Raw genomic sequence first — 27,500 nt, forward strand, 5'->3', positions numbered from 1 at the left:
TTGGGGTTCTGCTTTTTATTTAACTTATATGCTTTTTTTATTACATGAGATCAATAGGGGAACAAGTATATGATTTCATTTTATAAATAGTTTCAAATTAATGCTAATCGATACATAAAAAGAAAGATGAAACAGCTGGTAAAGGACTAGATGACAAAAGACTAGACATTAGTTCCTTTCGTAGTTCTGAGTAAAACAGTGTCACTACTAGTGTAAGTATGGTGTTGGCAGACAGGCAACGATTTAAAGGAATAGTGACAGCAGGTCGTTTTTTTTGCCTGTGCTGTGTGCGTGCACCTCACCATTTATCATGTGCTGCTTTAAGAGACCTATGATGACGCATGATAGTTGGAACTCTGCACACTTTCTATTGGTTAGAGAGCTTATAGCTTGGTTTAAATGATAAACGCCATCAACTAAACTGCGGCCTTTTCTGCTGTTTACTCGAGGCCCTTTTCATAAGTCAATAGCATTTCAGAGATTGATAAATAGTGCGCATTCTAGTACTAAAAATGTCAATACCCATCGTAGTGATATACTTATGGCTCAAACAACGAGATTGTCCTCCATTTATAATGCAATGCTCACAAAGAAATAGAGGAAATATTCAGTCTTTAGCACATCATTTCTAAGCACTCCTAATAAAGTTTTAATCAGACAGGAGAGACAGACATGTGAAAGCTATCTATACATCTTCACCACTAGAACACATCTGCTCATAGCACGACCACAACAAAAATAGCCATTGCAGAGTGTTCGACTGTCATAAGGCACCAAGTGAAACAGTGCATATGAAATCTATATTTCAGGTTAAGTATGTTTTTCAGAAAGTAGTTTAAAATATTAATTTGTTAGAAGCATCTAAATAAATCACCCGATTTCAGATACTGCAGTGCCTATTTGGTAAAACTGAATTGTAACAAGGCTTAGGACAAAATGCACTTTCAGAATCAATGTGATACTAAAAATAAGGTGTCAGCATGAAAGAAGAAACATAAAAGAGAGCAATGAATTAGATACACATTGGAATAGGAAAAAAATGAAAGGCAACATTTCAGACCTGTCAAGGTCTTCTTTGGACTGTGGGAGTCATAGAACCAAACAATCTGGTCCAAAAGGTTGCTTTGAATCTTCTCTACTATTCCTACATGTATATTATTCATCGTTTTACTTTTGGTTCTCGAATCTGGATGTGGGATTGGAAGAAATTCCCATAAAGAGAAACAAACAGGAAACCAAGTCAACGCACAATTATATAGTTAGATTTCAAAATTAAACATTCCTTCAATAAGATTGTACTGATAAAAGGATGCAAGCAAATTGCAAAGATAATGGCTGTGATGCTCAAAGTTTTTTCTGGGACTGACATATGATGTATATAGGACGGAGAGAGCATACAATGATAAACATAAGACACATATCCCTTTTCTTTTTACATATCTCGAGCAAATGTCTACAGGAAGTATAAGAAAACGGACAGAATGTTTATCATGCCTCCAGGACCGCTATGTGAGCTAGCCTGAATGAAGTGACATCACAAGAAGTGATGAGGCAAAATGCCTGCTTACCAAAAAGTACTTGAAACGTGGGCTGTTCTTAAGGGATTTTCAAGGCCTAGTCCTATAAATAACTACCCATTTACCTTCTAAGCTGCCCAGAACTTCTTTCTTGGAAAAAACTGGTGTAACCCTACCTCTTCGAAGTTTTCCTACTTTCCCCTGACCAGCGACACCACAATTATGGATTCAATTTGCACCAGTGACTTATCCACATATGTCCAGTTCTGCCTCATTTATGTGTTCTTTGCAGTCTACATTCAATATCCGTTAATCGTCCTAAGCGGGTTCGTTTTTTAAAAATTGTTTAAAGTTTTCTGTGAAAGAATGCCTCAAAAGTGTCCATACACAGTAGACAAACTACCACTGGTAGTGCTAAATATTCCTCTACTTCTAATGTTCGCCCAATAATACACGCTATAAACTTTGAGCTCTGTAGCTTTCTAGTTGCTGGTTCCCTGATGCCACGTTGGTGATAAAATGGCACCATACCTAAATTTCCATAACATAAATCTTTAATAATTGTCTACAAGAGGGACAAAGGGAAATATATTCAGTTCTTAACAATTTTACCACATTTGCTTTCTTACTAACAAAGGTGCATCAGGCTTCATAATAATGTGATTTCACCGAAGCTAAAGTTTATGTTGCCTGGCTCATGCAATTGATGATATCCTACAGAGTGATGTCCTGCCACGAAGGCCGGGAAGTACCGCAGTAAGGAATCTTCATTTAGGTGGCAATATTCATGCACTGAGGTTAGAACATTGGTTCCTGAGCGAAAGCAAATTTCCCACTGCTACTCAGGACTATCTACAGCAAACACTCAGAAGCTGCTCAAATGTGAATCTCCAGCACCAGAACTCCCTCCACTCAGAAGATGGTGTTTCTGGTGGTAGAGAATCACAGTGAGCACCTTCCAAATGGTACGTCCATCTGCTACTGCTCTTGGCCCTGAGTGACTGCAGAAATATTTTCAATCTATCACAAAGTCCTGCTACAACTTCCGTAGTTCAAAAAGGATAGGAAAGTAAGTTGCACTTGTCCACATTAACAAGTGACTTGGCACTTGATTTAATTTTTTTTGATTCTGAAGTTGTTATTGAATACTTAAGTTTTTAGCTGGTTATGTTAAATACTAATGCAATTCCTACATTGATAAAAAAAAATCCAACAGTCAATTCTACACTTATTGTCACGAAAAGTAACAATGGTACATTCATTAAATACATCATTTGTTTCTGAATTTTTAGATTCTGAATCACAATTTGATTTCAGATTTCTTCCAGCCATGTTCAAACCAGTGGCGTAACGAAACTTGAGCCCCCCCGTGCAAAGTACATAAAGTGGAGCCCCCAAGCTCCAGACACAGTCAGGACCTCTCAGCCGCCGTCCATGCACAGTGTGGATGGGGTCCGCCTGAGCTCTGGGTATCCCCGCACCACAGGGGCTAGGGGGTCTGTTGTTATGCCACTGGTTCAAACCTTATACAGTTTGAGAGCCGTCCTTAAGGAGGAGAGAGTTTTTAATGTGCCTTGATGCGTTTTGGTGCTACATGCATTACAATAATAAATATTCAACCATGTGGTCAAAAACATGAAGTAGACATTTTCTGTGCGAGAAGCATATGACTGACAAAATGGCGTGAGAAAGAACTGCTCCTACCTGTGTGTTCATATTTGTGCCGCAGAAGAGAACTGCTTTTCTGGAATGTCTTATCACACAAGTCACATGCATACATGCCACTTTCTGTCTTCTTGATCTTCTTTCGGGACAGACAGGAGTCAGAGTCTGTTAAGTCATCCAGCCCTGACATGTAGTCCGGTGTTCCATCAAGCAAATCTCCCTACGATTTAAAAAAACGTTGTTATTACTGGGTTTCTGCTCTATAGTAATCAAAAACAACTTTATTTGTTGTTAAGTACTTAGAAAGGCTGAAAATGTTTATATTAGTAACGTTAAATCAATTTCAGGTTGACTGTTGCAAATTACCATTTTAAGGGTATTTTTTATATCAGAAGATGTGTGCAGCAAACGTTCAGAAACATGGAGCACGAACCGTAAAAACGTATTTCCCTAATTTATAATAACATGACAGGCTAAAGGCACAGTTAAAGCATACAAATCTTTGAAAATAGTGCTAGACACACAGGGTAATATTTACATTTTAGTTTTCAATATATTAATTGAACTTTGATTGCCCTTATCTCCTAACTACCCTTTACAAACTTCGGAAGCCGTTTTAGTTATGCTTGTATTTTTCTGATACATGTTTATCAGATGCATATTAAAAACTGGCCTTTTAGACGTTCTGCTTTGTTTTCTGTTATCATGCCACTCTGTTTTGAGTCAGTTGTTGATTGGGGGCAATGGCAGTAAAAGGAATTATGCAAAAACAGAGGAATTACCAACTATCTTCCTGCCTTCAACCACCAAATTAAAAATACGGTAGAACGCTATGTTTGAGGGTGAAGGTCCGGTGAAGATGATTTAAAGGATGAATGCATAATTTACAGTTGCTATTGAGCTACCAATCTCAGTAGCGCTTCTTCTATGAAAGATGCACCAAAGTATCCCTAAAGTGCGGGTAGAAAAGTTCCACAATGTAAGGGACACCTTTCACATTGAAATGTGCCTATGTTCCTAGAGCCCACATTTTCCATGGATAGCAGCAAAAGGTTGTGGAGTTACAGGTAGGAGGGGATTTCAGAGGCAACAGGAGCAGAGTAATAGGGGGAAATGACACATGGGACCAGCATCAAGAGGGGACAAGATATGTAGTTCAGAGACACAGAGGTGGGCATAGACATGGGAGCCTGAGACACACTAGGGTGATGCTGAGGGACAGGATCATGGTGGTGGAGGAATGTCACTGGAGAGAGCAGCTGAGTGCCAGAAAAGCTGACATGGAGCTTTCACCCATGACAGCTCCCACCATGGAAATGTGAGCTGCCGCAGGTGGAAATACAACCACAAATTTAGCAGCAAACTCAGACTGACAATCCACCACAGACTGGTAGAGCTGCTTCTTCTGCCACACCAGCAGTCTGGATATTTAGGAGGCACCTTTATCTTTTTATGTTCTTTTGTTAACCACTTCACCTAAACTCACCATTCAGACCATTTTTTACCCCATTTTATGTTAACTATAACTAATATTTGGGAACTGGGTTGCAATTTGGTTGAATGTTGTATTTCCAGCAGTGTACTATGCTTCTGGTTCTTAACTCTGACATGTACTATTTACACGTGTATGATGTTTATAATTGGTGTGCAGCAGCATCCTTTGGATGAATTGATGCAAATAAAAACCATTAAATGAATAAAAAGTTTGATGGTTTTTGGGGCGCACTAATGCCATGACAATGAATCACTATTCTTTTGAATTTCAATTCACAACACTTGCTGGGTATAAATTTGAAAAGATAGGCAATATGTACAGACGGTGTGAGGCTGCAGCATGCACTGCGCACACATAGTTCTGAAAAAAAGGTTGCAATGGTGTCACTTCGCAAGTGCATTTTGATTTACCAGTCAAAGGTATGTAGTTTAAATAAAATGAATAGGAATACAGTCATAACATTATGGCTAGTCGCAAACATTGTTTCAATTAATTTCTTATAATTATATGAATATATATCTTACATCTGAAAACACCAGGCGTAAACAACAGCGAATGAGTGGAACAGATGCTTTTAGAAATAAGAGATTTGGAATAAAAACTTTTTATTGAAAAACATTCATAAAAAAAGTAAAAACATTTACAGATTTTCAAAAGCTGCTTTTTAAAAATAGAGATTTGGAGTAAAAACTTTTTTGGGGAAAAAAGTTCAGGACAGGAAAATGAAGAATTATACAGATTTCATAATCCTTTGCATTGAGGGCACTTGATGCAGTGCGACAAAATAAGTATTGGTTAACTGGCATAAGTATGTGATATCTGTGATGTATGTGAATGCACTTAGAAAAGCACAATATACAGTGTAATTTAGGCACTGATAGAGGTGGAATTTTTGTGAATTACCACATATAAATGATGACCATGATAGGTGTAAGCAAATCATGCACCTATTTACAAAAGTGAATTCCGGCTTCTATCAATCAGCCAAATAATGTATGCTTTTACAGCTATGCATGCGCAGACTGAAATATAAGTACGATTTACTATAAGTAAGCATACTTTTAGGCCTGGAGGCAATATTGGGTGGCATGATTTATATAAAGTTAAAAGCATTTTGTGTTTCACTGCATTGCACTACACAAATAATATCAGAAGGAAGATATTCATCCACTTTCCAAAGTTAAATGATTTTAAATCTGAGGAAATCTATTTTAATTGAATTTTATATTTAGGTGCAAATCGGCATTATTGTGCAATCTGTTTAAGTGCATGTCTACTGAAGACAGCCCTTAAGGAATAGTTTTATATTTAATTTTGTAATTTGGAATGGGAAATATTAATAACACATTTTATCAATGTTCTATCTATGTTAAAACAGCCTAGAGCAACAAGCAATAATGAATGTGGATCAGTAAATTATTAAATTTCTTGATATTTATTTTGTCTTGATTTAAGGGGAGTTCAAGCTACTTGCATGAAGGAATACATTTCTATGTACTTCTACCAAACATATTAGTTTTCTTCGGCTACTTTCAGGCTAATTAATATTGTAGAAGATTAAGTGGGCTGAAATACATTTACGATAGAAGGCAGATGTTAAGTACAATAGAATACTACATAAGTGCATTAGTGATACTACATCACTAACAACACAGCAACTGCAATGAAACTGCGGGTCTACCTAGAATACTATTGTGTAAAACGGTATGACTTTCACACTCATGATAGATGACTAAGATGCCAAGAAATGAAGGCACTGATGGATTTTCATGAGGGGGCTGGTGCTGCGTGGATCCAGGTATTGTTGAAAGTGTCCCTATGCATACCCTCTCTATACCTGGAACAGCGAGTCATGTGCATTGATAGATTTGGTGGAGTGTGGATTGTACCCAAAATCTCGATCATTCTACAAATATACCAACTGTAAGAAAATATTTCCCTGAAAGTTAAAGATATAGCATGATAGAAAGACATTGAGAAAGGCAGAGATAGCATAGGCAGGTTCATATGTGGCAACGATAAAGGGTTGTGCTGGCATTTGTAGAACAATGCAGTTCTTGTCGATGTGACATCGAACAGTGCACTTTTTGATACGCCATCAGAAAGTGCTCGCTAAACGATAGGCGTACTATTTCATCAGGGTTTTGTTTTTATAACTTGGATGGGCGGACTTATGCAACTTTTACAATTGTTAGATATTTTGTAAAAGTACAGGTCTACTAAATGACACCACAATCATATTTTGTCTAAATGGAGCAACGGTAAAGGAAAAATCCGATTTTTGAGGTGAGATTTTTTTACATGACTTCCTAAATTACCTGCAGATTAAGAAGGATAAAAGAGTGCAACAAGGTTTCTACCCATGCCTGGAACTTGGCAGAAGCAAAACATTGAGTGTTGAGGGTTTTTCTGGGTGAGTACGTAGACCCTGTCAACATGCTCTACAAGAGTAAAATTGCCACTGCTGTGGTTCAGAGTGAAGAAAGCCTTACACATAACATCACCTGTAATGAGCTATAGAAGGATAAAATAAAAAAAAGAGTGCTAGACGTGCAGTGGACCCAGTAGGTTGTGGTACAACTCAAGTGGCTGATAATGGAGTCATCTTTGGCCATGAATGATGATCGACCACCAAGTAATGAGCAAAACCACTAGGTAGCCCCTTTTAACACCCAAGTGACTTAAAAGGACTTTATAATGCAATAAAATGTAACCATATAATCTTTTGATGAGACTTGCCTCAAAACATTCATTAGGCAGCAGCAGACACAGTAACAGGGAGACTCCGTAATCGTTTTCAAAACAGTGCAGCTTGTGCGTGTCGCTTCTCAAGATGCTGTTTAGGGTGACCAATGCAGAGTTTGCAAGAACCTCCAGTGTTTTTTGTTTGTGTGGATTTCCGCAGGCATTAACTATTAAGTATTTGCCGATGTTTCACATGATAGTCAAATATGTTTATACTGTCCATCTGATTTATAATACATTGAACTCCTTGTTCGGGGGTGGTGGGGTTGGCGGCGGGGCAAGTAAACCTTTGGCAGTGCCATTTTGCAGCATGTTGTAGTGCCAATTAGGACAGGGCATTCCAGGGGAAAGGAAATATTAGTAATGCTGGACATATATTTAATTTGCATCAATTTATGGTTTGATATATATTTTGATATTTAATAAATACTAGCATTTGTATCTGTAGAACTCTTTCCTCGGCAGTTCTGTTGCCTGACAGTAGACAGACAACAGGTGTAATGGTAATCCAGCTCTGAGATTTGTTTTAACAAACACTTTAAGGACGAACTTATGACTCAGCTCTGCCTGTGACCATCATGAGTAGCTCATTAATAACAACATAGCATTTCTGATGACTAAATGGGGCGATAAATAATCGGTATACATACTTTTGCTTCAAACAATAATTAACTAGATAAACAGAGAAAGAAAAGACTATTGAAATTTGATCACCTTGAACCTTTGTAAACTTTATATTTGGTAAAGCATTGCTACCTGCAACACACTGTTGCTTGCAAACGAAGAACAAAGACTACATTGCCGCAGATGCCAAAAGATTATTAGAAGGCTTTAGAGATTTTAAAACTTGGAGTTTATTTGAAGGCGCTGTTAAAGCAAAAGTGTCATAAACTGCTTCACAGCAGTCTTGCAAGAACAGAGTGCTTCACATGGTTACCACCATAAGCTAAAACATTTGATCACCCCATGCCTAGAAAAGACACCCTAACATTCACAATTTCTAAACAGAGATGTCCCACACTATTTCATTTTTGTTTAACATCCGCAAATTGACCCGCACCATAAAAGCATTCTAAATTAAAATAATTTAAATGCTAATTGGGTCCTTTTTGGAGGCCATGATTCTGTATTAGGCTACAAAACAAGGAAAAACTGTTTAAAGTCCGTTGTGTAATGCTGGAAAGACAATGGACATGTGATAGTAACATCAAAGTTTTGAGCCAGGTTTAAGCTGCTGTGCTTGTTATGATTTTTCTCCCTAGTCACAGCATTTTTCCCAGTTGTGCTTAAAACAAGGAGCCTTGAAAAAACACGCCAGCTTTTAATCTGTATAAACGCATGCATATACTAAATATGTACGTGTGCATACTTGTGTGTGTCTACAGATTACAAAACACCATGGAACATAATCCAGAGACCTCTTAAGCGCTACACCACACAGGCAAAAATGGCTGCCATCGGGCAGAGGCCATGATTAATGCAAAAAAACGCATCAACATTCAATGGATAGTTAGTGTGGCTATTTCTGAATATGCCCCCCTCTCTCACTTCTCTTTTTGGAAATGTTGATTTTACCTACACCTGCAGATGCTGTGCCCAGTTGCTTAACATGTCTGTGCTCTCAGATTATTCTCTCAAGGTTTAACCAAGGACCGTAAACATTTCGTTTGTTTTATGTAAAGCAAGAAGCATTTTTTTCTGAACCATGTGAAGGAGCAGTGGCGCCCTGCCCCCTCTACGCTGGTGACACTGAGAGGAAGAGCATTCTTCCACAAATTTGCATCTGTATACCCACACCTGCCCCCAGTGTCAGCAGGCAGTGATGGGTGAATTACTTTTGCATCAATAGAAATGCAACTTCTTAAAGGGTCCTGGGGCCCAGTCAATAAAATAGAATACTAACTTGATTGAGAGGATATATTCTGCATACCTATTACCCCTCTGAGCAGATGCCTCCCCTCACATTCTCAAGAAGCTGCAAATACTTCTCTGATTCTCATCCCTAAATGTCCCAAGTGAACAACTGATATATACTGGGGTTTTTTCTGTCTGTGTTCGAAGAGAGCTGCATAATTTTCATGGAAGTTTATCAGGTAGCAAATTTATTTGAGACACAAAGCATCCGAACCAGTAGTCACTGGCGACACTTGCAAACCCACATTATGCAAATAAAGCTTTACTGTATTATATTTCATTGCATTGTATTAGAAATAGCTGCACCTGTATTCACTACTTAATGCTTGTGACGCTGGTGAACAACTCACCACATTAGGGTTCATGCCAATACTCATCACCATGTCAGAATATTTCATTATTCCATGTAGTTAAACCTTTCAGTTGCAATACGTAATCCCTCAAACATAAAAGTAGGCTAGCTAGAATACAGTTTTTGTGTAACATCCTCCATAATTCTTTAGTCAGTCAAAATAACTTTATTTCGCCGACATGATAAAGCCATAAAAGTATACTACATGTATAAAAAGATATAAGATAAAACATTTACTCAACTCGTTCAGGATTAGTTCTAACTAATTCAGTACAATGATAACAAATGCAGGTTTGGTAGCACTGCCTAGAGTGTGTAACAGTTTAGTACTGACAAACAGGGTCAGGCACAAAATACACCCGTGCACCAAAATAAAAGTGGCCACAAATAATGAATTAGAAAGCTAAAAAAGTGCCCCATTTTTTTGCAAACTGGGTGAGTTTTGAACTTGTAAAGACCCGCTGAATAACTGTTTTGCAAGGTACATAAGACAGCACGGATGTGGGTTTACAATGTTAGTTTTAATATCAGGGACATCAACAGTAAAAACTGGCCAAGCAGGCTATGTAACAGGCCCCCAAACAGCCAAGAAAACAGCCCACACACTAACCTATCAGACCAGCAAGTTGGTCACTGTCAGATTGCCATTTAGGACAATTAGACCCTGTTGACAAACGCATAATTGTAAGACGACCTCAGAAATGTATAGTTTTTTGCGCAGTTTTCCTCTTACATCACCAAATGTGTTAGGAAAAGATGCATTTTTAAACACTCTGTTTGTATTCCTAGTGATTGGGATAAAGACAAATGCATGCTTACAGTATGCGACATTACGCTTGAAGGTTTTGAGAAATAGCAATAAAATACTTTTGTGTGACACCAAAGAACATTTTCGATGCCGAGAGAGCAGAAATGCGACCTCTAACTGCAAGGAATAAGCTAGCATACCTGAAATCCTTGTTTCCTCTGGTATTTCCTCCTTTGCTGCATATCAGCAAAAGCAGCCGCTCCCGTTTGGTAGGTATAGGCCATATGTGGTAGGAAGTTCATGTGATCGAGTCCTGGGTAGGGTCGCAGCCCAGGAATACCAGTCTGGACTGGGGGCATGAAAGCACCTGGGGGGAAAGCGCTTTGTGGAGGAAGTGAGTACAATGTTTTGGCACTAAAAGGGTTCATACCAAAAAGGGGATTAGTGCTTTTGTCCAGATTATTTGAATGGCAATACTCTTTCTTGATGTATGTCAAGTTCAGTGGCTCATCTGAAGTTTCAGATGACGAGGAAACAAAATTATGGTCCATGCTGATGTTATTGGGTTTTGTTTTGCTTTTTGTGGCAATAATACTTTTGGGTTCCTTCATTTGTTTTGGTACAGTCAAGTCCAAAGGCTCAGCCTGAAGCTCCTCAGAAGAAAAACTGTTCGGAGTGTAAGAACTACTATGGGAGTTTTTAGAAGATGTGGAAGAAAGATTTAAAGGAGATGGAGTATTGCTCCTGGAGTGGTCCAATTTTTCAACAACTGGCTTAATACTGTTAAAGTGATTCATTTTTGTTAGCCTGAGAGGTGTATCACAATGTGTGACACGATGATGGAGTTCAGCTAGAGAGGGTGAGGTTATAGAATCCATAGGTTTAACGGGAGATCTGTCTGACAAACAGTCTTTTGTGGGAGTATGGTTGGTGCTAGTCAGACCCATATCAGCACTGGATCTTTCCAGGGATGGTGACCTGGAACTTGCATACTGGTACATTTTTCTTTGTTCAAACCATTCCTTCACAAATTCCTGAGGAAGACCAACAGCAATGGAAATTTTCAGTAGTTCATCTGAGTTGGGTTCCATATTCATAGCATAATACGCTTTAAGTACAGACATGTGGTCCTTATATGGGTTGACGGGGCTAGTCATTCCTTTCTCAGAAAGTACCGATGACAAAAGAATGGCCTGTTTGTCAGCAAACATTCCCTGTTTGTTAAGAAGCATGTTTTCATGAGGTTGAAGGACTGCTTTAATCTCCTCGTTCATCTTACAAAGGTAGCGTTCATGCTGGTGCAAGGGAATGGGGCCTTGAAAGCTTTCTTTACAAAACTGGCAAGAAAATGGAGTGGATATGTTATGATTCTCTAACATCTTGTCTTCACTTACCAGATCCATTAGAGTGCGTAACTTTTCCTTCTTCATATTACTCAGCTGCCTCCTTGAGTCTGTTGTCAAACTCTGCAGACACGCTTTGGCTTCATTGACCTTCTCCAATGTATAGTCAATTATACTTTTGGTGGCACCATTATGACTTACAACAGGAAGACCAACTGGTGGAATACCAGGAGAAGTAACCCCTTGTTCATCTGCTTGAGATCCTGGTTCCTTCATATGATAGCCCTTGAGCTTTGAGATCTCCTCAGACTTGCAGTCCATTTTCTGCCTAGAAACTGTATTGTCCACAATTTGTAGGACCTTCTGCACCTCACGCAAATTACTGTTTATGGCTGGGTACCCAAGTAGTTGTGATTCCATTCCAATATTTAAGTGCTGCATTGGACTTTGTGCAGAAGCATGAACTCCCAATGGGCTAGTTGCCCCAAGTCCGCCATTCATAAAATGACTTGGCCCGTTAAACCCATGTGCGGCAGCCATTAGAAGTTTATAGTCATTAAAATCTAGTGGTTCAGTTTTAATTTTTAGTAAGCCTGGCTGATCAGACATATTAAGTGGTTTTCCATTTTCTAACTTGTGTCGCAGCTGTGTAATTGCTGAATTCGTGGGAGAGGAAGACAGAGAGTTTGGAGAAGAACCTGTCTTCATATTGTTTCTTATCCTGCCATTTACAGAGATTAAGCCGATGCATTTCTTGCTGCTGATGTGTGAACTGTAGGAGCCCGAATGAGAAAAACGCTTCTTGCAGTTTGGGCATTCATAGGGCTTTTCACCTAAAATGATAAGAAATATTTAAAGTAAATGTATAGTAGGGCAAAGGTACATCGACATCAGTCTAAATTTTCTTTGAACAGGCATGCACTAAAACAAAAGCACCAAAAACATACCATGAAAGTGGCGAATATTGAATACTTCAACCAGCTAACAAAACAACTCAAATCCCACACATTCTTTGGGCCTTTCTTTATCAAAGTTGTTTAGATTCTGGGACAGAAATATAACCAACAAACTACTTTCAAAATACAAATGTACTGATTAGCTCATTGTACAACTTATCAGTGTAATTTATTGAAGATGGGAGTCTACTTCTAGAGTTCTAGTGCTGGGATCCCACAATTTAAGATCAATGTTATACCAAGCTATAACCTAGTCTTCTTAGAGATTTGGCCTGCGGACTAGTTTGTTACATCTTAATTAAGGAACAACACATTTGGTAGGAACCTGCACAAACTAGAATGAATACTGAGCATGTGTTCATCCTGTCAGTTCCCAGCCCAGAGTTCTTTTAAATGAACTTGGCCCGAGGAGCGGATAAATATAGTGGGACCATATCTGAATCCCTACCTCTTATCCTGTACCTGCAGAACAAACATATTTATGGCACAAACATAGTCCCTTATCTCCTACATTTATCAGGTGGAACTTACTCAATGAGGAATTTAAATGTATCATAAACAAAGATTTTGCCTAACAGCACGTGGACACTTATGCAAACTGCTTTTAAGTTGAAAGAGCTGTTCATTTTGCAAAACATCAGAGCACACGGTGGTTATAGCTAGATTAGACTGAGTGATCTCAGACAAAAGTGTCGGGGTACATACTTTAACCCCCCCCCCATGCAAACAAGAGAAAGGAGAAGATCTTCAAACAATATTTAAAACTTTACTCAATAGACAAAATGCAAATAAAAACACTTTTTCAAGGCTCTCCACCAGAACGATGAGACCCTCCAATATAGAGGGTGCAGAAGGACAGTGGACATAAGATGGCATGGTAGTGGACAGCAGACATCCTTTGATTTGGTCTGGTACCTTACATCTGGTAACCATGTTGTGTTGTGTGGGTTCACAGGAGGTAGGGTATATGTGGGCGAAAGTGTACCTCCCATTAAAAGGGGTATGAGACAAAGCGTGGTCTTTTTGTGGCTGCCATTTTCCTCGCCATGCCGCTGCCTCCATCCCCCACGATAATCAGCCCCTTCAGAGAGAGAGCTGAGGGATTTCTTCTTTCCCAACTCATCCATCTCCTTGTTATAGGCATTTTAAGAAGGAGTTCTGAAGCTATGGTACAGTCAATGTTGCATTTCTTTACATGGTTATGGGAATTGCTCATTGTGACTGCACTGTTTTCTAGGTGATACTAGCTGTCCTCTGTTGTATTAGGGCAGGGTGAGCTCATGGTTGGAGAGGACACTTCTGGTCACTTTGGTATCACATTAGAAATACGCCACATAGAATATCAGTTTGGAGAGCATAGGCAACCATCCAGTATTTTTAAAGATGGCAAGATTGCTGAAAAGAACTAGATTTAAGGTGCCAGTGGAAATTAATTAGATAGTGAAGAGTTTTTTGAGCTAGACAACTCCCTTCATGTCATCATCTGTTAAGGCTGCATGAATGTCAGGGCATAGGATTGGTGTTATCAACACAGTATGTAGACTGTGGGACTCTCGGGGTATCGGAAGCTGGGTGATTATTTAGGGACCTGGATAGAAAACTCTGAAGAAATTTAGCAATGGGTGGGGATGGACCATAGCTTCATTCACATTAAAGGTTATGAGTAGCTAATGAAATTCAAAAGTAAGCAATGAATCACTCTCAAAAGGCATTGATAAAATTTTGTTATAAAACTCAACTGATGGGGATAGGGAACTGGTATCGCTCCCTTCAGAAATACACAATTTCATGCTGATTGAGGATCATCTGAAAAAGGTAGAACTGGAGACAGAATGCCAGCTGTCAGCTGGAGAATGGGAACATATTTCGGTATTAGGTTATAAATCCCTCAGAGCAGCTAACTTTAAGAAAATTAGCTTTCTATCATGGTGGGTGGCATACTATACACCATGGTAATTCATAAAATGTATTTATCCATCCCCAATAAATGTTTTAGATGTGCCCAAGACAGAAAAGAGGATGGACTGCATATCTTTTTTGTGTCCCAAGCGGTCACAATTGTGGGAGTTGATTTTTCAAGCATTAAGCAAGGGTGTTCAGCTACAATAAAGCCAGAAGCAAAACTGGTCCTTTATAAGGTATCTGGACGAACTTCGCGGCTGGACAATTATCACAGCATCTTTAGCAGTAGCTAGATCACTGATATTACAAGGTTGACGAACAGCTATGGCTCTGACATTAAAGATGTGACTTGAGAAACCACCAAGGACAGGGATGTTTTAAGAAAGGTATGCCAGGAGGATTGATCTGCTCAATAAAAACCCATAGAATATCGGTTTTATGTGGACCTCAAAGGAGCTGCTTGGAGCATTTTTAAACTTTTACTAGGGGCAGGTCACTCTTCTGCAACCCTATGGCCATTCATTCCTGGTGGTTGCTCAAACTTTAGTGGCGTGTTGGGGTGGTGGAGAATGCAGGCTGCACCAGGGAGACAAGTTATCCCATCTCTCCAGCAGGTGCTAGGGATACCTCAGGGGTGTTTCTCTGGGGAAATATTCCTCTAACATATGGAATAGAACCTGGTTTTAAATAAAATTGGATCTCTTTTGCTCCCAGGATTGGAAGTTTCTCACACATGAGGCTTCTTTTTGAGGTGGAGCTTGTTCTCAGGCCTGGAAGGGGTAAGGGTGCCAGGTCTATCTCAAGCAGGTAAACTAGGGGTTCGCAAAAATGCTTTGATGCACAAGGAGGAACCGGATGGTAGGTAAGTTGATGTTTAGCTTACTATGCATTGGGTGCAAACGATTTTTATAAAAAATGGTTAATAACTGTCCCTATGTGTAGCGTTTTCAATGTAGTGCTTTTGATAATAAATATGGCTTGAGAAGTTATTCTCTAACTGAAAGACCAAATTGGGTTTTTGACTGTTATTTACTGTCTTTAGTGGGGGTGGGGTGGATATCAGAGTCAGAGGCGCTCAATGTAACCCTTCTATAAAGTTCATCAGTAACTCACCACTGTGAATCCGCAGGTGTTCTTTCAGATGGTGCTTGTATTTGAAGGCTTTGCCACACTCCGTGCATTTGAACTTTCGGTTGCTCACTGCTTGGGTCAGCATTTGGTGCTATAAGACAGAGAAGTTTCGACGTCAACTTATGCAAACAGAACTGATCTTTTAGTTAGAAAGGAAAAGCCATGTGATGTCTACAAGACTCAAAGTGTTCCCCTAGATAATGACATAAGTAGGTACAATATTAAAGCTTAATACGTGAAAACCACAAACCAAAATGCTATTCATGTTTTCTACTTGGAAGTTTACATTTGCTTCAATGAAACGTTATTTTCTTCAAAGATGAACATCCATTTCTATGTAGGGGAAACAAATCTTTATGCCTGAAGTAGACAAGACTTTGGATTCGCCAAGCCAGCTGACTTTGTGAATGAAAAGTACCGGTTCATGATGCACAAATGTTCATTACAATTCACAATTGCCAATGAAAATCAAAATGCGTGTAATGTGATCCATTGCGAGTCGGTGATGCGGTGAGCACAAGGTAAGTGGATTTATTTATTTTAGAATTTCATTTTCCCTATTCCGTCGTCTGTCGACCCGCCCCACCTCTCTCATCTGCAACAGTTGCTGCTGCCATGTTGCAAGGGTGCCTGCATTGGGGGAAACATCCTTTACAACGCAACTTTTACTCTGCACTACCATTACGATGCAGCTATTACAACGCAAGTTGTTACAACGACTTGTGCTGGAGGGCGCTGTAGGATAGGGAAGAGTTTAATTTTCTATCCAACCCCTTCCCTACTATCCAAGGGGACTGGAGTTGGAATAGAAAATAAAACTATTCCACTATCCAGCGCCGCCCCAACGCAAGTCGTTGTAACGACTTGCGTTGTAAAAACTGCGTTGTAATGGCATGCGAAGTAAAAGCATGCCTTGTGATGACATACATCCCTGCATTGGCGCTATGCACCCTCAAGTACATTAGCGCATTCAGCGACCTAAAGAGCAAAATAGCTTAGTAGATATGGTGCTGCTCAGCTTCCTCCTGTTCATGCAGCTCAGCAACTTTGCTTGCTGCACTGCTGTGTGTGACGTTTTAGTAAATATGCCCCATACGTTTTCTCGTATACAATAATTCATAATAATGGATAGTGCACACCTCCACCTTATTGCAGATGGTTGGGCAATAGACACTATTATAACCCATCTCAATGTTACTCATTTTACATCCTCAAAAAGATGAAAGGCTGAGATGGGCCTTTGAACCTGTGATCTACCAGAACTCTGATTGGCAACATTGCAGATGATATCGTGACATACGTCATTGCAGTGACATTAACTAATCACCTGTCAGCAAATGCCACCCCTGGGAATCTTCACAAACAACCCAAAAAATGTTTGTCAAATTTGAGTCTCTAATTGCAGGTAGGGCTCGGAGTTATAATTTCACAAATTATGCAAGAACAGAACAATCAGAATGAGATCCCAATTGTTTTCTCCAGCTATGGCATGTGTTTCTTCAATATGCCAAGTCTCTGTGGAAGGCCTCTCAGAGACATTTTAAATGAACTCAGACGCGCACACACAACGGAAAAAGAACATTTCATGTGATACCTTAACAACCAGGGGGCATATTATCAAGACAGGTGATAAAATTATCACCGCTTTAGCAGCAACTGCCGCTAAAGCGGCGATAATGGGCTTGATAATATGCGCTATGGAATTCCAATTGAAGCCCATGTTAGATGTGAAGATAATTAACATGGGCTTCGATTGGAATTCCATAGAGCATATTATCAAGCCCATTATCGCCGCTTTAGCATCAGTTTTCTGCCGCTAAAGCGGCGATAATTTTATCGCTTGTCTTGATAATATGCCCATTCATACTTTCATATCAATCTGTTCGGAGGAAGTTCTGTTGCTGACACGCACGACAGAGAGAAGGGGCACAAAGCAGGGCGATGCAAGGCTCAGGGAAGCATACATTCTCCTGGCAGTGCCACAAACGACGCAGTTGCTAAGTTTTTCTTAGAAACAACTGAAATGTGAATTTTGCACGTGCAAACCGCAACCCTTTCCCAAAAGGTAGGGGTCACCAGCAGTGGCACAAAAGCCTCTCCGAGAAAGACAGCGGAGAAACGGTGTGACAACTGTTAGGGTGTGCTGAATCTTCCCACATTCCTGGTGAGACAGATGGTGTCACACAGGACACAGGGAGGTTTGTTCAAACAGCAGCAACCTTCAAAGATCAAGCCGAGCCCAGCCCGCCGAGCGCCATTGAGGGACCGGCGCTCATATGTTGCTGAGTTGCATAAACAAACAGCAACAGCTGCTTTCTCTCCCCCCACGGCCCTCAGAGACGACCATAAACTTTAGTTGTGCCACTGTTAATATGATACAATCATTTTAATTTACTAATTGTAAATGCCATGAGCAAATGAGGGGGACTTTTCAACACCAAAGCTCCCATTCATAATGCGCCAGCATCACTGCACTCTTGCATGTCAATTTCAAGCGAGGGAAGGTGGAAGTGTATTCAGACAGCTGCAACCATTTCAAGGAAAATATACTGTTTTGTGACACGATGAATGCAAAGAGGTTGTTTGTGCGTTGGGATACTTGCATATAAAACTAGAAAAACTATTGAAATTAAGATTATTTTTAAATGAAGTACTGAGCCCTGGTTTGAGCACATACAACTCAAGATATCCCAAAATAACTGTGACTGACAGCCACACATGATAGATTCATTTCCAGAATCAAAATACTATTACATATTTTTGGGAATGTTAGTGCTGTACAGCTCTGCCCGTCCACGTAGTGTTTTTCACACTTATAAGTGTGCACGCTCAGTTATATTGGCAGCATATACAAAATCAAAGAGCGTGATAGTGAAAGACCTAAGACAAACACAGTGGAGTGAGAGTGACGTCACAGCAAACCTAACCTACAGGCCATGAACTGTACTATATCACTCCCACGTAGTACTGGAAAAGGAGAACAGATAGAAAATGGCGGCAGCCAGCACCTGCCGGGCTCATCGATTGGTTCCTTGTCTTTATAGCGTCATCTAGTGGCGGAATTATTGCAATGATTTCTACGTCATAACTTCTGTATATTGCTAAGTGTGAAGCAGGGTATATATGAAAAGAATACTTGTGCAAGAGATACATATTCATAGTTGTCAAGTTATTGATGAGGTCTGTGAACTAATAAAGGTCCACAAATGGGTGCCTTGTGAATGTTTATGATTACAGGACTCGTCTGTGGCGTGCAATATCCTAATATTATTAAGTTAGAGATAATGTAAGCCATACATACATATACTTAAGAAAACCGGTTCTGTCATCTAAGCGTGGCAAACGGCTCATAGGAAAATAAATGGGAAACGCCTTTGCAGTGACTTGAAAATCACATGTGCAAAATTAGTTGAAAATGCTATTAAATTTGATGGGATGTTGAATACTGTACAATTAGAACAACCATTTTTGAGTAACATGAAAAACGAAAACCTTAGTCAAGTTAAAGTGCAAATAAAATTTCCCAATTAGAAATTAACACACTCACTCGATCGTGAACATAAGACTATTAAATCATATTAGAAGAGACCATCAAAAAATCATTTAGACCTCAATTAAAGCTATTACCATTAAAAGATCTGCATCTTCAAAATGCCATGAAAAATTAATAATGATTGCCAATCAAAGCAATATAGTTTCTCTACGGGGTTATTCTAGGCAGAAATCACTTAAAGCGAGCCCCCCACCTGATCTCTTCCCGGCTTGTGTGTCACCATATGCCGCTCGAGCTGGGTGCGGTAGGCGAACGAGTAGCTGCAGAGGGGGCAGGCGAAGTTCTCTTCGTTCTTCTCGTGGCGGTACTTGATGTGCTCCTTGAGTGATGTCAAGCGCTTGTAGCCCCGGTCGCAGTAGGGGCAGGTCAGCAGTTGGGCAAAAGCATCTGGAGTTCCAGGTGGCAGGTCTGTAGCCAGGAGACAGGAAAGAGGAGCTCAGGCCAAAGGTCAGTGAATCAATGGCAGCTAATGGGCTTACTGCCCAGCACGGCATGACAGGAATCAGTGCAATCTGTTACCCTAGAGTGCCATCATCTCAGAGTGCTCTCCCTCCCCACACACCATCCCTACCATAACCCAGACAGGCTTACGCAACTCACTGGATACTCTTTTTATTTGGGAAAATGCATCTGTGCCACTCTCCAGAAGTTAGGACACATTATGCCCTTTTTTCCCCTCACCAAGATCTTTACTGTGGTGTATTAATGGCCTTATAATTTGTGTGGATGTGTTTTACTATGTATATGATGTTATGAACACTAATGTAAATTGCTGCAGTCAACAGCTGAAGTCATGACAAGTTCAGTTCTGTTTGAACATCAAGTTTAAATCTTGCTGTGCTCCCTTTTAGGAGAGAAACACCCATATGCTGACAGGAAAATTGTAACGCGCACATTTTTTAGGCGTCCTGTAAGTGTGGCAGAAAATGTGAGGAACTCGCAGGCTCAACTCGCGGAGATTATTGGAAAGTTTGCCCGTGGAATTCCATGCCTGTGCAGCTGTTCTTGAAATGCGAAGGTAAACACCCAGGCGCGTAGTGCATTTATAATTGCAACAGCTGCAAGGGGTCAGGGCGGTGGCTAAAAATGAATTACAACCTTACCATTTTCTTCTTGCCCGTTGGCCTCTGGCGTGCCAAGGCGACATAGCTCTTCGGGGGCTTCTGGGTAGATGATGGCGGTGTCGCTGCGCTGCAGGTACTCTGCAATGCTAACCCCGTGGCTGTCCCCGTCCTCCATTTTCCTTTTGACAAAGTAGTCCTCAAAGTCAGTCGTGCAGTTGTTATTCTTGACTACAAAGGAAAGCAAGCTGAACATGAGGACACCACTCATCACTCAAACAGATTGCTGCAATTGTACTCTTAGAGTAGTTATGGTCTGGTGTACAAAGGATACAGTGAAGGGAGGGCCAGTTGCACCATTTCAATCAGTGCCACAACACACTGGTAATACTGATATGAATGGGTACTTGGCAGGTGCTATGTTCTCCTGCCAAAAATGGCTACAAATCAAACTATGGGCTTTCCAATTAATTTCGATGACAAATGAATCTTAAACCACTTGTAGATTAAACCTACTTTAATGGCCTAGTTGGTACGTCTCTAATCTATTCAGAAAGAGCAATAAAAATGAGATCACATGACAACCACATTTAAGCAGGCATAAACATGGTTTTCCTGAAGCTGACTCAGAGACAGTTAACATTACAGTACCACAGGGATGGAGAACAGCCGGACACTTCGTGTCCGCTTTGCAGCACCTGGCATCTTCACATTTAAATGAAGCATGGTCAACTAAGTCTTTCGTCATGAACTAGAAGGAAACATTGCCAGTGCTTTTGAGCACAAATGGCCAAGTTCAAGGACTATCTGTAAAGTGCTTTTTGTTAAAGCACAATAGAACTTCAAAATTGTTCTAGTGAAAGGTGCAAGCATAAGCTATAAGTGAGGCCACTGGAATAATGTGGCAGCGGTGGACCACATTGTACAGCAGAACTGACTAAACTATGTGGCAAGGAAATGCAAAACACGCAGCAATTTTGCGGCACGTCTTTCTATTAAAAACTGTTTTACATAAGATTAAAGTACCCTTCACATTTAGGCGCCGATTATGATGGCGGACGGACCTGAGTCCGTCCGCCACCATAGAGTAGGAGGGAACCTCCGCATGGCCTGCGGAGTTCCCTCCTGTGCAATTAGGATGTGACCGCCACCCTGGCGGTCACATCCTCTATTTTTACCATTACGGCGGGTGCGGCTTCAAGCTGCATCCGCAGCAATGGTAAAAAGGCATACATTGCATTTGTATGCAGAAAGCGGCAGGCACCATGCGGTGCCTGCTGATTTTTGCATACAAATGCAGGGGGGTACCACCCCCACTTCACCCAGGGGGCCCGCAACAGGCCCCCGCAGTGAAGTTACACATGCTTTTCCACGGCGGAAAAACCGCTGCGGAAAAGCAGTTTTCACAGCCCATCCTAATATGGCTGACGGTGTCTCAGAGACACCGTCACCATATTAGAGCTTTTCCGCCGCGGTTGTAAGCCAAACGCGGCGGAAAAGCTGCGGACGGAAACCAGGACCCACCAGCCATCCTAATGTGGCGGTGGGTCTTTGGTGGGTCCGCAGAGGAAGCCACCGCCGGCCCGGAGGATGCGGAAAATCCTCCATCGTAATAGGCCCCTTAATGTGTACATGTGCCACTGTTAATTTCTTTAGGAATTAACAAAGAAATGAAAGTATCCACCCTCTGTGACTTACTTTTAATTACTTGTAGTTTTTATTTCCTCCTATCCAGGAGCGGCCCGTGCAGGTAAGAGCGGTGAGGCCGGGTTGGGGGGTGGGAGGGGGGGGGGTATTTGACAGACGACCACAAGGGGCAATTAAATAAATAATTGATTTTCCCTCGTCGTCTGTCAAAATATCCCTCCCACCCCCCCTCCCCCACAAACCGGCCTCATCGCTCTTACCTGAACAGGTCGCTCCAACTCTTATCCTCAAAAGCATTTGCCACAGTCAATGATATTACTGTATCTGTGCAATATTCTCCCAGCCCTAAACAGCTGACTGCAGATGATTCTAGAAATCAACCGTTGATGGTTACAAACTTAATGGGCCCGATTCACAGACCTAACTTAAGACAAAGTCCTAAACTTACTACTTTTGATATTCACAGAAGTTAGGATTTTGTCTTAAGTTTGTCTTAAGACAGACTTAAGACAGACTTAAGACAAAATCCTAACTTAAGTCTGTCTTAAGACAAACTTAAGACAAAATCCTAACTTCTGTGAATACCAAAAGTAGTAAGTTTGGGATTTTGTCTTAAGTTAGTTCTGTGAATCGGGCCCAATGTTCTGAAAGTGTCGGTTCCTCATTGCACCCAGTGTTCAGCAATTTTAATGACTTTTGCCCATTTGAGCTAGAAACGTTCTTTTTGTTGAAATCTGCAAATTATGCAGCTGATTATGGATTACAGGGCGGGATAACAAGTCCATGTTTTCACGGAAAATGCTGCAACACAATCACATTTTTTCAGTGTTCTTGTTATGTGCAGAGCCTGCTGTGACCATATCAGAATCACCGTAACATTGGAATGACTATTCCGTATCATGTTATTTTCATAGATGAAGGGAATGACCTGCCTGGTCAAATGATTTCTGCTGGCTCAAGGGGTAAAGATGGGGACGCCTGAGAAGTAAGGGCTGATATAATGTTGTACCTTGGCTACAATCCTGGGGAGTACGCAAGTATTTTTGTGATGGGTAGCAAAACCTTTAAGTATGGCACCAAATTACAAACTGATGCATATTGGTCTATTGGTCTCAAGATCCAAGATGGCTGCCTGACTCTGTAAGTTAGCAGATGGCTTGCAAAGTATCAGAAGACTGTTTATCTTTAAAACCGCCTCAATTGAATGGGACACATTTAAATTGGAAATAAATGTATTTCTTCTAAAGATTAGTCAATAAATCACGAACTAACATTAAAATGAGACTCTTAGAAGCTCTAAGAATAGCAAAAGTAGTTATTGGTTAATCTACTGGATACCAACGGCATCAATCCATTGATCTACTCCCTAACCTTTTCATTAAAAAATATACTAAATGTGAACAATACAGTTATGCCTGTGTGCCATGTGATTGACAATGGTGCCACCTAATAATCAAGACATTGGAAATGTACACAATAATTGCTTACTGCCTTGGCTGCTCTGCTACAGCGAAAAACAGTCAATACGTGCACACATTTGAACGGCAACCACAACATAAACACCACAGATGAACTTCTCTGGTGGTGATGATAAATGGAAAGTACATATCTTAAGATTAAGGTACTCACATTGTATTCTGAAAAATGAAACATCTGGGCAAAATGTAAGTGGGGCAACAAGAGAAAGGAAAAGTAGGAATAAGACTGTTGAAGAGAACAACAAATCAAAGAAAGCACAACATCCTACTTTAAAGAAAGAATAGTAGTTTTTTTACTGTCAAATTTGAACTATCTTTTTAACACAGTTACTACCTTACAGAAAGCACGAGGGTCAATTCAGTCATTTATTTGTGATTATTATAAACGAGGCTAAAATCACAAATTGCCAGAAGCACAATTGTATTAACCATTTAGGTTTCCTAGCATGCACAACCAAACATGCTATTATTTCACAAAGGAGCTTGGGGTCATGAAGCTGACCTCTGCTGGAGACAGGAAATGTTCCTTACCAGTGCCATTGTTTACAGGTGGCTGGAGGGTGGCTTCTGGCCCCAAGGCGTCATAATCATCCTTGATGTCATCTACAAAAAATAAAGAAAGAAAGAATAAAATAAACAAACGGTTGCGAAAACACAATACGTTAGAAATCAAGAAAACTGCAACAACAAGAATGCATTCTTGGTAATGTAACAAAGGAAGGTCTTGTAAGCCTCCATGAAATGGCTTTGTTCGGCCATCTGAATGAAGCCAATTGTGCGATGCACACAAGAAGACATTTACCTTAAACCCTGTGGCACGCAAACAGTCACTAGCAGAGGTGTTAGCTCCTGACAACTTAAAGGCTTCAGGAAAGCAGGTCCAGGGAGTATTAGAAACACTTTCTCTTTGCAGGAGGCAGTGAAGTGCAACAGAGCTATTTGTACCTGTGAAGCGCTGGCCTGTTCCTGGAAGTGATGGTAAACACAGGAGAGGCCTGGGCTGTGCTTACACATCCCATCTCTTGTTTGTGAGGCCTCAGAGCTCACAGACACTCTTTAGTTCCTTTGCCTGAATTTACTTTGTATGTAACAGCTGGGGAAGACCTGTCTGTGTGAACCTAAGCGGCATAAAGCTTAGCTCTCCTATTAAAGTTCTTTCAGTATGGTTGGGAACCTGTTTCCCTCACTCTACTCTCATGTAGGCAGGAGTTACAAGAAGCTTCAGTTACTATGCTTTTAGCTTTACATGTTTGCTTGCAATGCATAAGCGGACTGGTCAAAAAAGGTAGAGTTTTAAAATTAAGTTAGAAACTTAGGGACTTGGAGAGATCCTCTTCATTCTGGGGGAACACCTTCTTGCTGACTTAAAAAAAAGCTTTTGTATCCAAATATATTTAATTTATACACAAATTTAACATGATTTCGGATAAAAAAGGGAAGACGGTCAGCAATTTAAAACGCCTCTCGGATCAGGCCAAGGTATTTCTGAAGTCCGCTCTGGACTATAAATGTCGCTATTGTGTGTGTTTCTTCCTTTGCTCATATCATGTGATTTCTTGTACTAAATAGTCACGCGTATCATAAAGTTCCTGTAAGTGAGGGGAAAGCAATACACAGCTTGTTTTCTTTTTTTGTTTTGCTTGATACTTGTAATGTTGGAGATCTCTGCTGGACTTCCTTCCTCATTGCAGCAGACATGTGTTGAAGAAAGGAGAAGTTTAAGTGGAGATTTGCCACCAAAATGAATAATTTCAGTGTTGAGTTACCCACTATAAGTACGGGAAAGTGATGATTCTTGAATGAAGTTTCTTTTTACCATATTCTCTGTCGACAGACAGATACGATTGGAAGTACATTTTAATCACAGAGCTATGGTGCATTTTTGGAGCAGTGAACGACAAAGGATGGGGCAAATGTGGTTGTGGAGATTCTCGTAGCAAATTAAGTCACAACCCTAGATCGTAGTAAGATACTACATCCAGCAGAGACTCACTTTGGTAGAATAATATTTAGGGTGATATAGGATATAAAAATATTTCTGACTTGTGGCCAAAGCAATGCATTGGTCCACCCACACTGTTTAGGGAAAAGCTTTTGCCAGCAGGGTGGTTTAAGGCAACAGCAGTGATCAGTGGCATTGTGAAGTTAACCACGTGGAAAGAGCTGCTCGAACGTGTACCTTCACAAAAGCTCAGGGCAATGGACAGCATTTCTGGAAAACACGCATATGAACATCGGATGGTTGTAGGCCAGGATGACCCCGTAGCTGACAGCTCCCTCACAGTGAGTGTAAAATAATGTCAAAGTTAAGATTGCCCTAGAAGGATAACACCAATGCTACACCTCATCATGGAATGCTAGGTTATGGTAGATCTGTTTTACTCATGTTCCCGATAATCTCCTACTACCTTCTTTGTTAAATACTAGACCCTAGCAATGTCGAACACACCACAGTTACAGAGGCCTCATCCTTTCAGACACAATGCAGGAATCTACAGTCCAGAACTCACAACAGTTAAAAGGAAACTCATGATAGAGAAGCCCGGTCATAGGACTGGCCGTGAATGTGATGTACAGCTATCAACATGAACATTGCACCAAACCTGAGCTCAAGTTCCGGTAAGATGTGTTTGTTTTACATGCCAACGAGCTGAGTGTCTCTTCTTCTGGAATTTTGGATGAACTATGCTTGCTAAAAATGCCTCCACTTGACTGTATAATAATGTCTCAATTTCTACAATTTAAATGTCCCATAAAAATGTACTTCTATTCAGCCTGTCAGTCACTCAAAACATGAGACCAAATTGATCAGGCACAATGTAACTTGTCTCTTTAACACTCATAGTATAATCAGTGGTTAATTTGTAGAAATATACATGTGCTAGCACTCTCGTCAGGAGCCAGCTTGCACCAGCCCATTTCTCCTGTTAATGCTGCTTAAATCAGAACCAACTACTAACCATGAAAGTTGGGAGAGGATGTGGCATAATGGCCAGAGATCCAGACTTCGGAGCTGCAGAACCAAGGTTAAGTCTCAACATTCTGTGATTTTGGACAAATCGCTCAATCTCCCCATGCCTACTATAAATAAATGTGTTCTTAACTGGTGCTCATGAAAAGCGCTGGTGTTGATTATCAAGTGCCGGTGCTGAACACCGGAAACCACAGCCTCAAATTAAGCACTGAGTATAATCACTATGTTTGCCCCTACCTTATTCACACACAAATTAGACAGAATCCGGGGTGCAGCTATCCACAGTGAAGCAGCATCAGAGCAGCGGGCGTGAGGGATCCGGAACCCTAATTATGACTGTCTCTCCCTGTCCCGCAAGCAGGCAGAGGATCACTTTTTCCTTGTCTCCAGACTTTCCGGGCTAATTTAGGCCCACTGAACCCTCGGATGCCACTGGGCTGAATGCAGAAGAACAGGCCGAGATTCAAATTTCCGCCCACAGGCCTATTAAAGTAACACATTTATTTTGTAATCCATTTCGCATGGTTGTCTTAAAAAAAAAGTGTACAAGGGCAGACACAAAAAAATCTGCAGGCATGCAGTCCGAACATATTCTGTTTGAACTGCTCCCAAGATTCTTTGCACTCGGCTGAGCACCTAACCTTGTCCTTACCAGATCTGACAAAACGTGAGCTGTCTCTTTCAATGCCACGCAGTGTATTTATTTTGAAAACACTTGTAAAAGTTTGCAATTTCCAGCCACCCTCGGAGAGAAAGGTTCTGCGAAAATAAAGAGCACTTTCTTCCTTGGGAGGAAGAATCCTTGAATAAGCAGAAAGAGGCCAAGACGCAGGTGATTTATTTAAGTCTGTGTCAATGATAATGATGTCATGGTTTCCAGCACACTGTGTCCACCCCATTGTGGGACGCAAGAATGTCAAGGACAATTCCAAACACAAAACTTTGATTGTGCTGAAACCGGAAAGGCACAGTAAGAACTCCGCTGCGCTCTTCAGTTCAAACCCTGCATCCTGCAGACA

At 40.7% G+C, this 27,500-nt stretch overlaps 1 protein-coding gene across 8 annotated transcripts in view; it reads right to left on the bottom strand.

The window, feature by feature from the left end:
- Positions 1 to 27,500, bottom strand: part of ZEB2 (zinc finger E-box binding homeobox 2) — a 155,916-nt gene that overhangs the window by 3,654 nt on the left and 124,762 nt on the right. For 5 of the 8 annotated variants that reach the window (XM_078682496.1, XM_078682494.1, XM_078682492.1 and 2 more), the window contains 7 exons: positions 24,039 to 24,110; positions 20,425 to 20,613; positions 19,515 to 19,729; positions 15,751 to 15,859; positions 10,637 to 12,612; positions 3,222 to 3,402; positions 1,061 to 1,186 (listed from right to left, as the gene is read on the bottom strand). In XM_078682496.1, the coding sequence (XP_078538622.1) occupies positions 1,061 to 1,186; positions 3,222 to 3,402; positions 10,637 to 12,612; positions 15,751 to 15,859; positions 19,515 to 19,729; positions 20,425 to 20,613; positions 24,039 to 24,110 (2,868 nt within the window). The remainder of the gene's footprint in view (positions 1 to 1,060; positions 1,187 to 3,221; positions 3,403 to 10,636; positions 12,613 to 15,750; positions 15,860 to 19,514; positions 19,730 to 20,424; positions 20,614 to 24,038; positions 24,111 to 27,500) is intronic. The other 3 variants (XM_078682498.1, XM_078682495.1, XM_078682499.1) reach the window with 1 other exon arrangement.

Source organism: Lissotriton helveticus, chromosome 3_1 (genome assembly GCF_964261635.1).
Source record: "Lissotriton helveticus chromosome 3_1, aLisHel1.1, whole genome shotgun sequence".
NCBI lineage: Eukaryota > Metazoa > Chordata > Amphibia > Caudata > Salamandridae > Lissotriton > Lissotriton helveticus.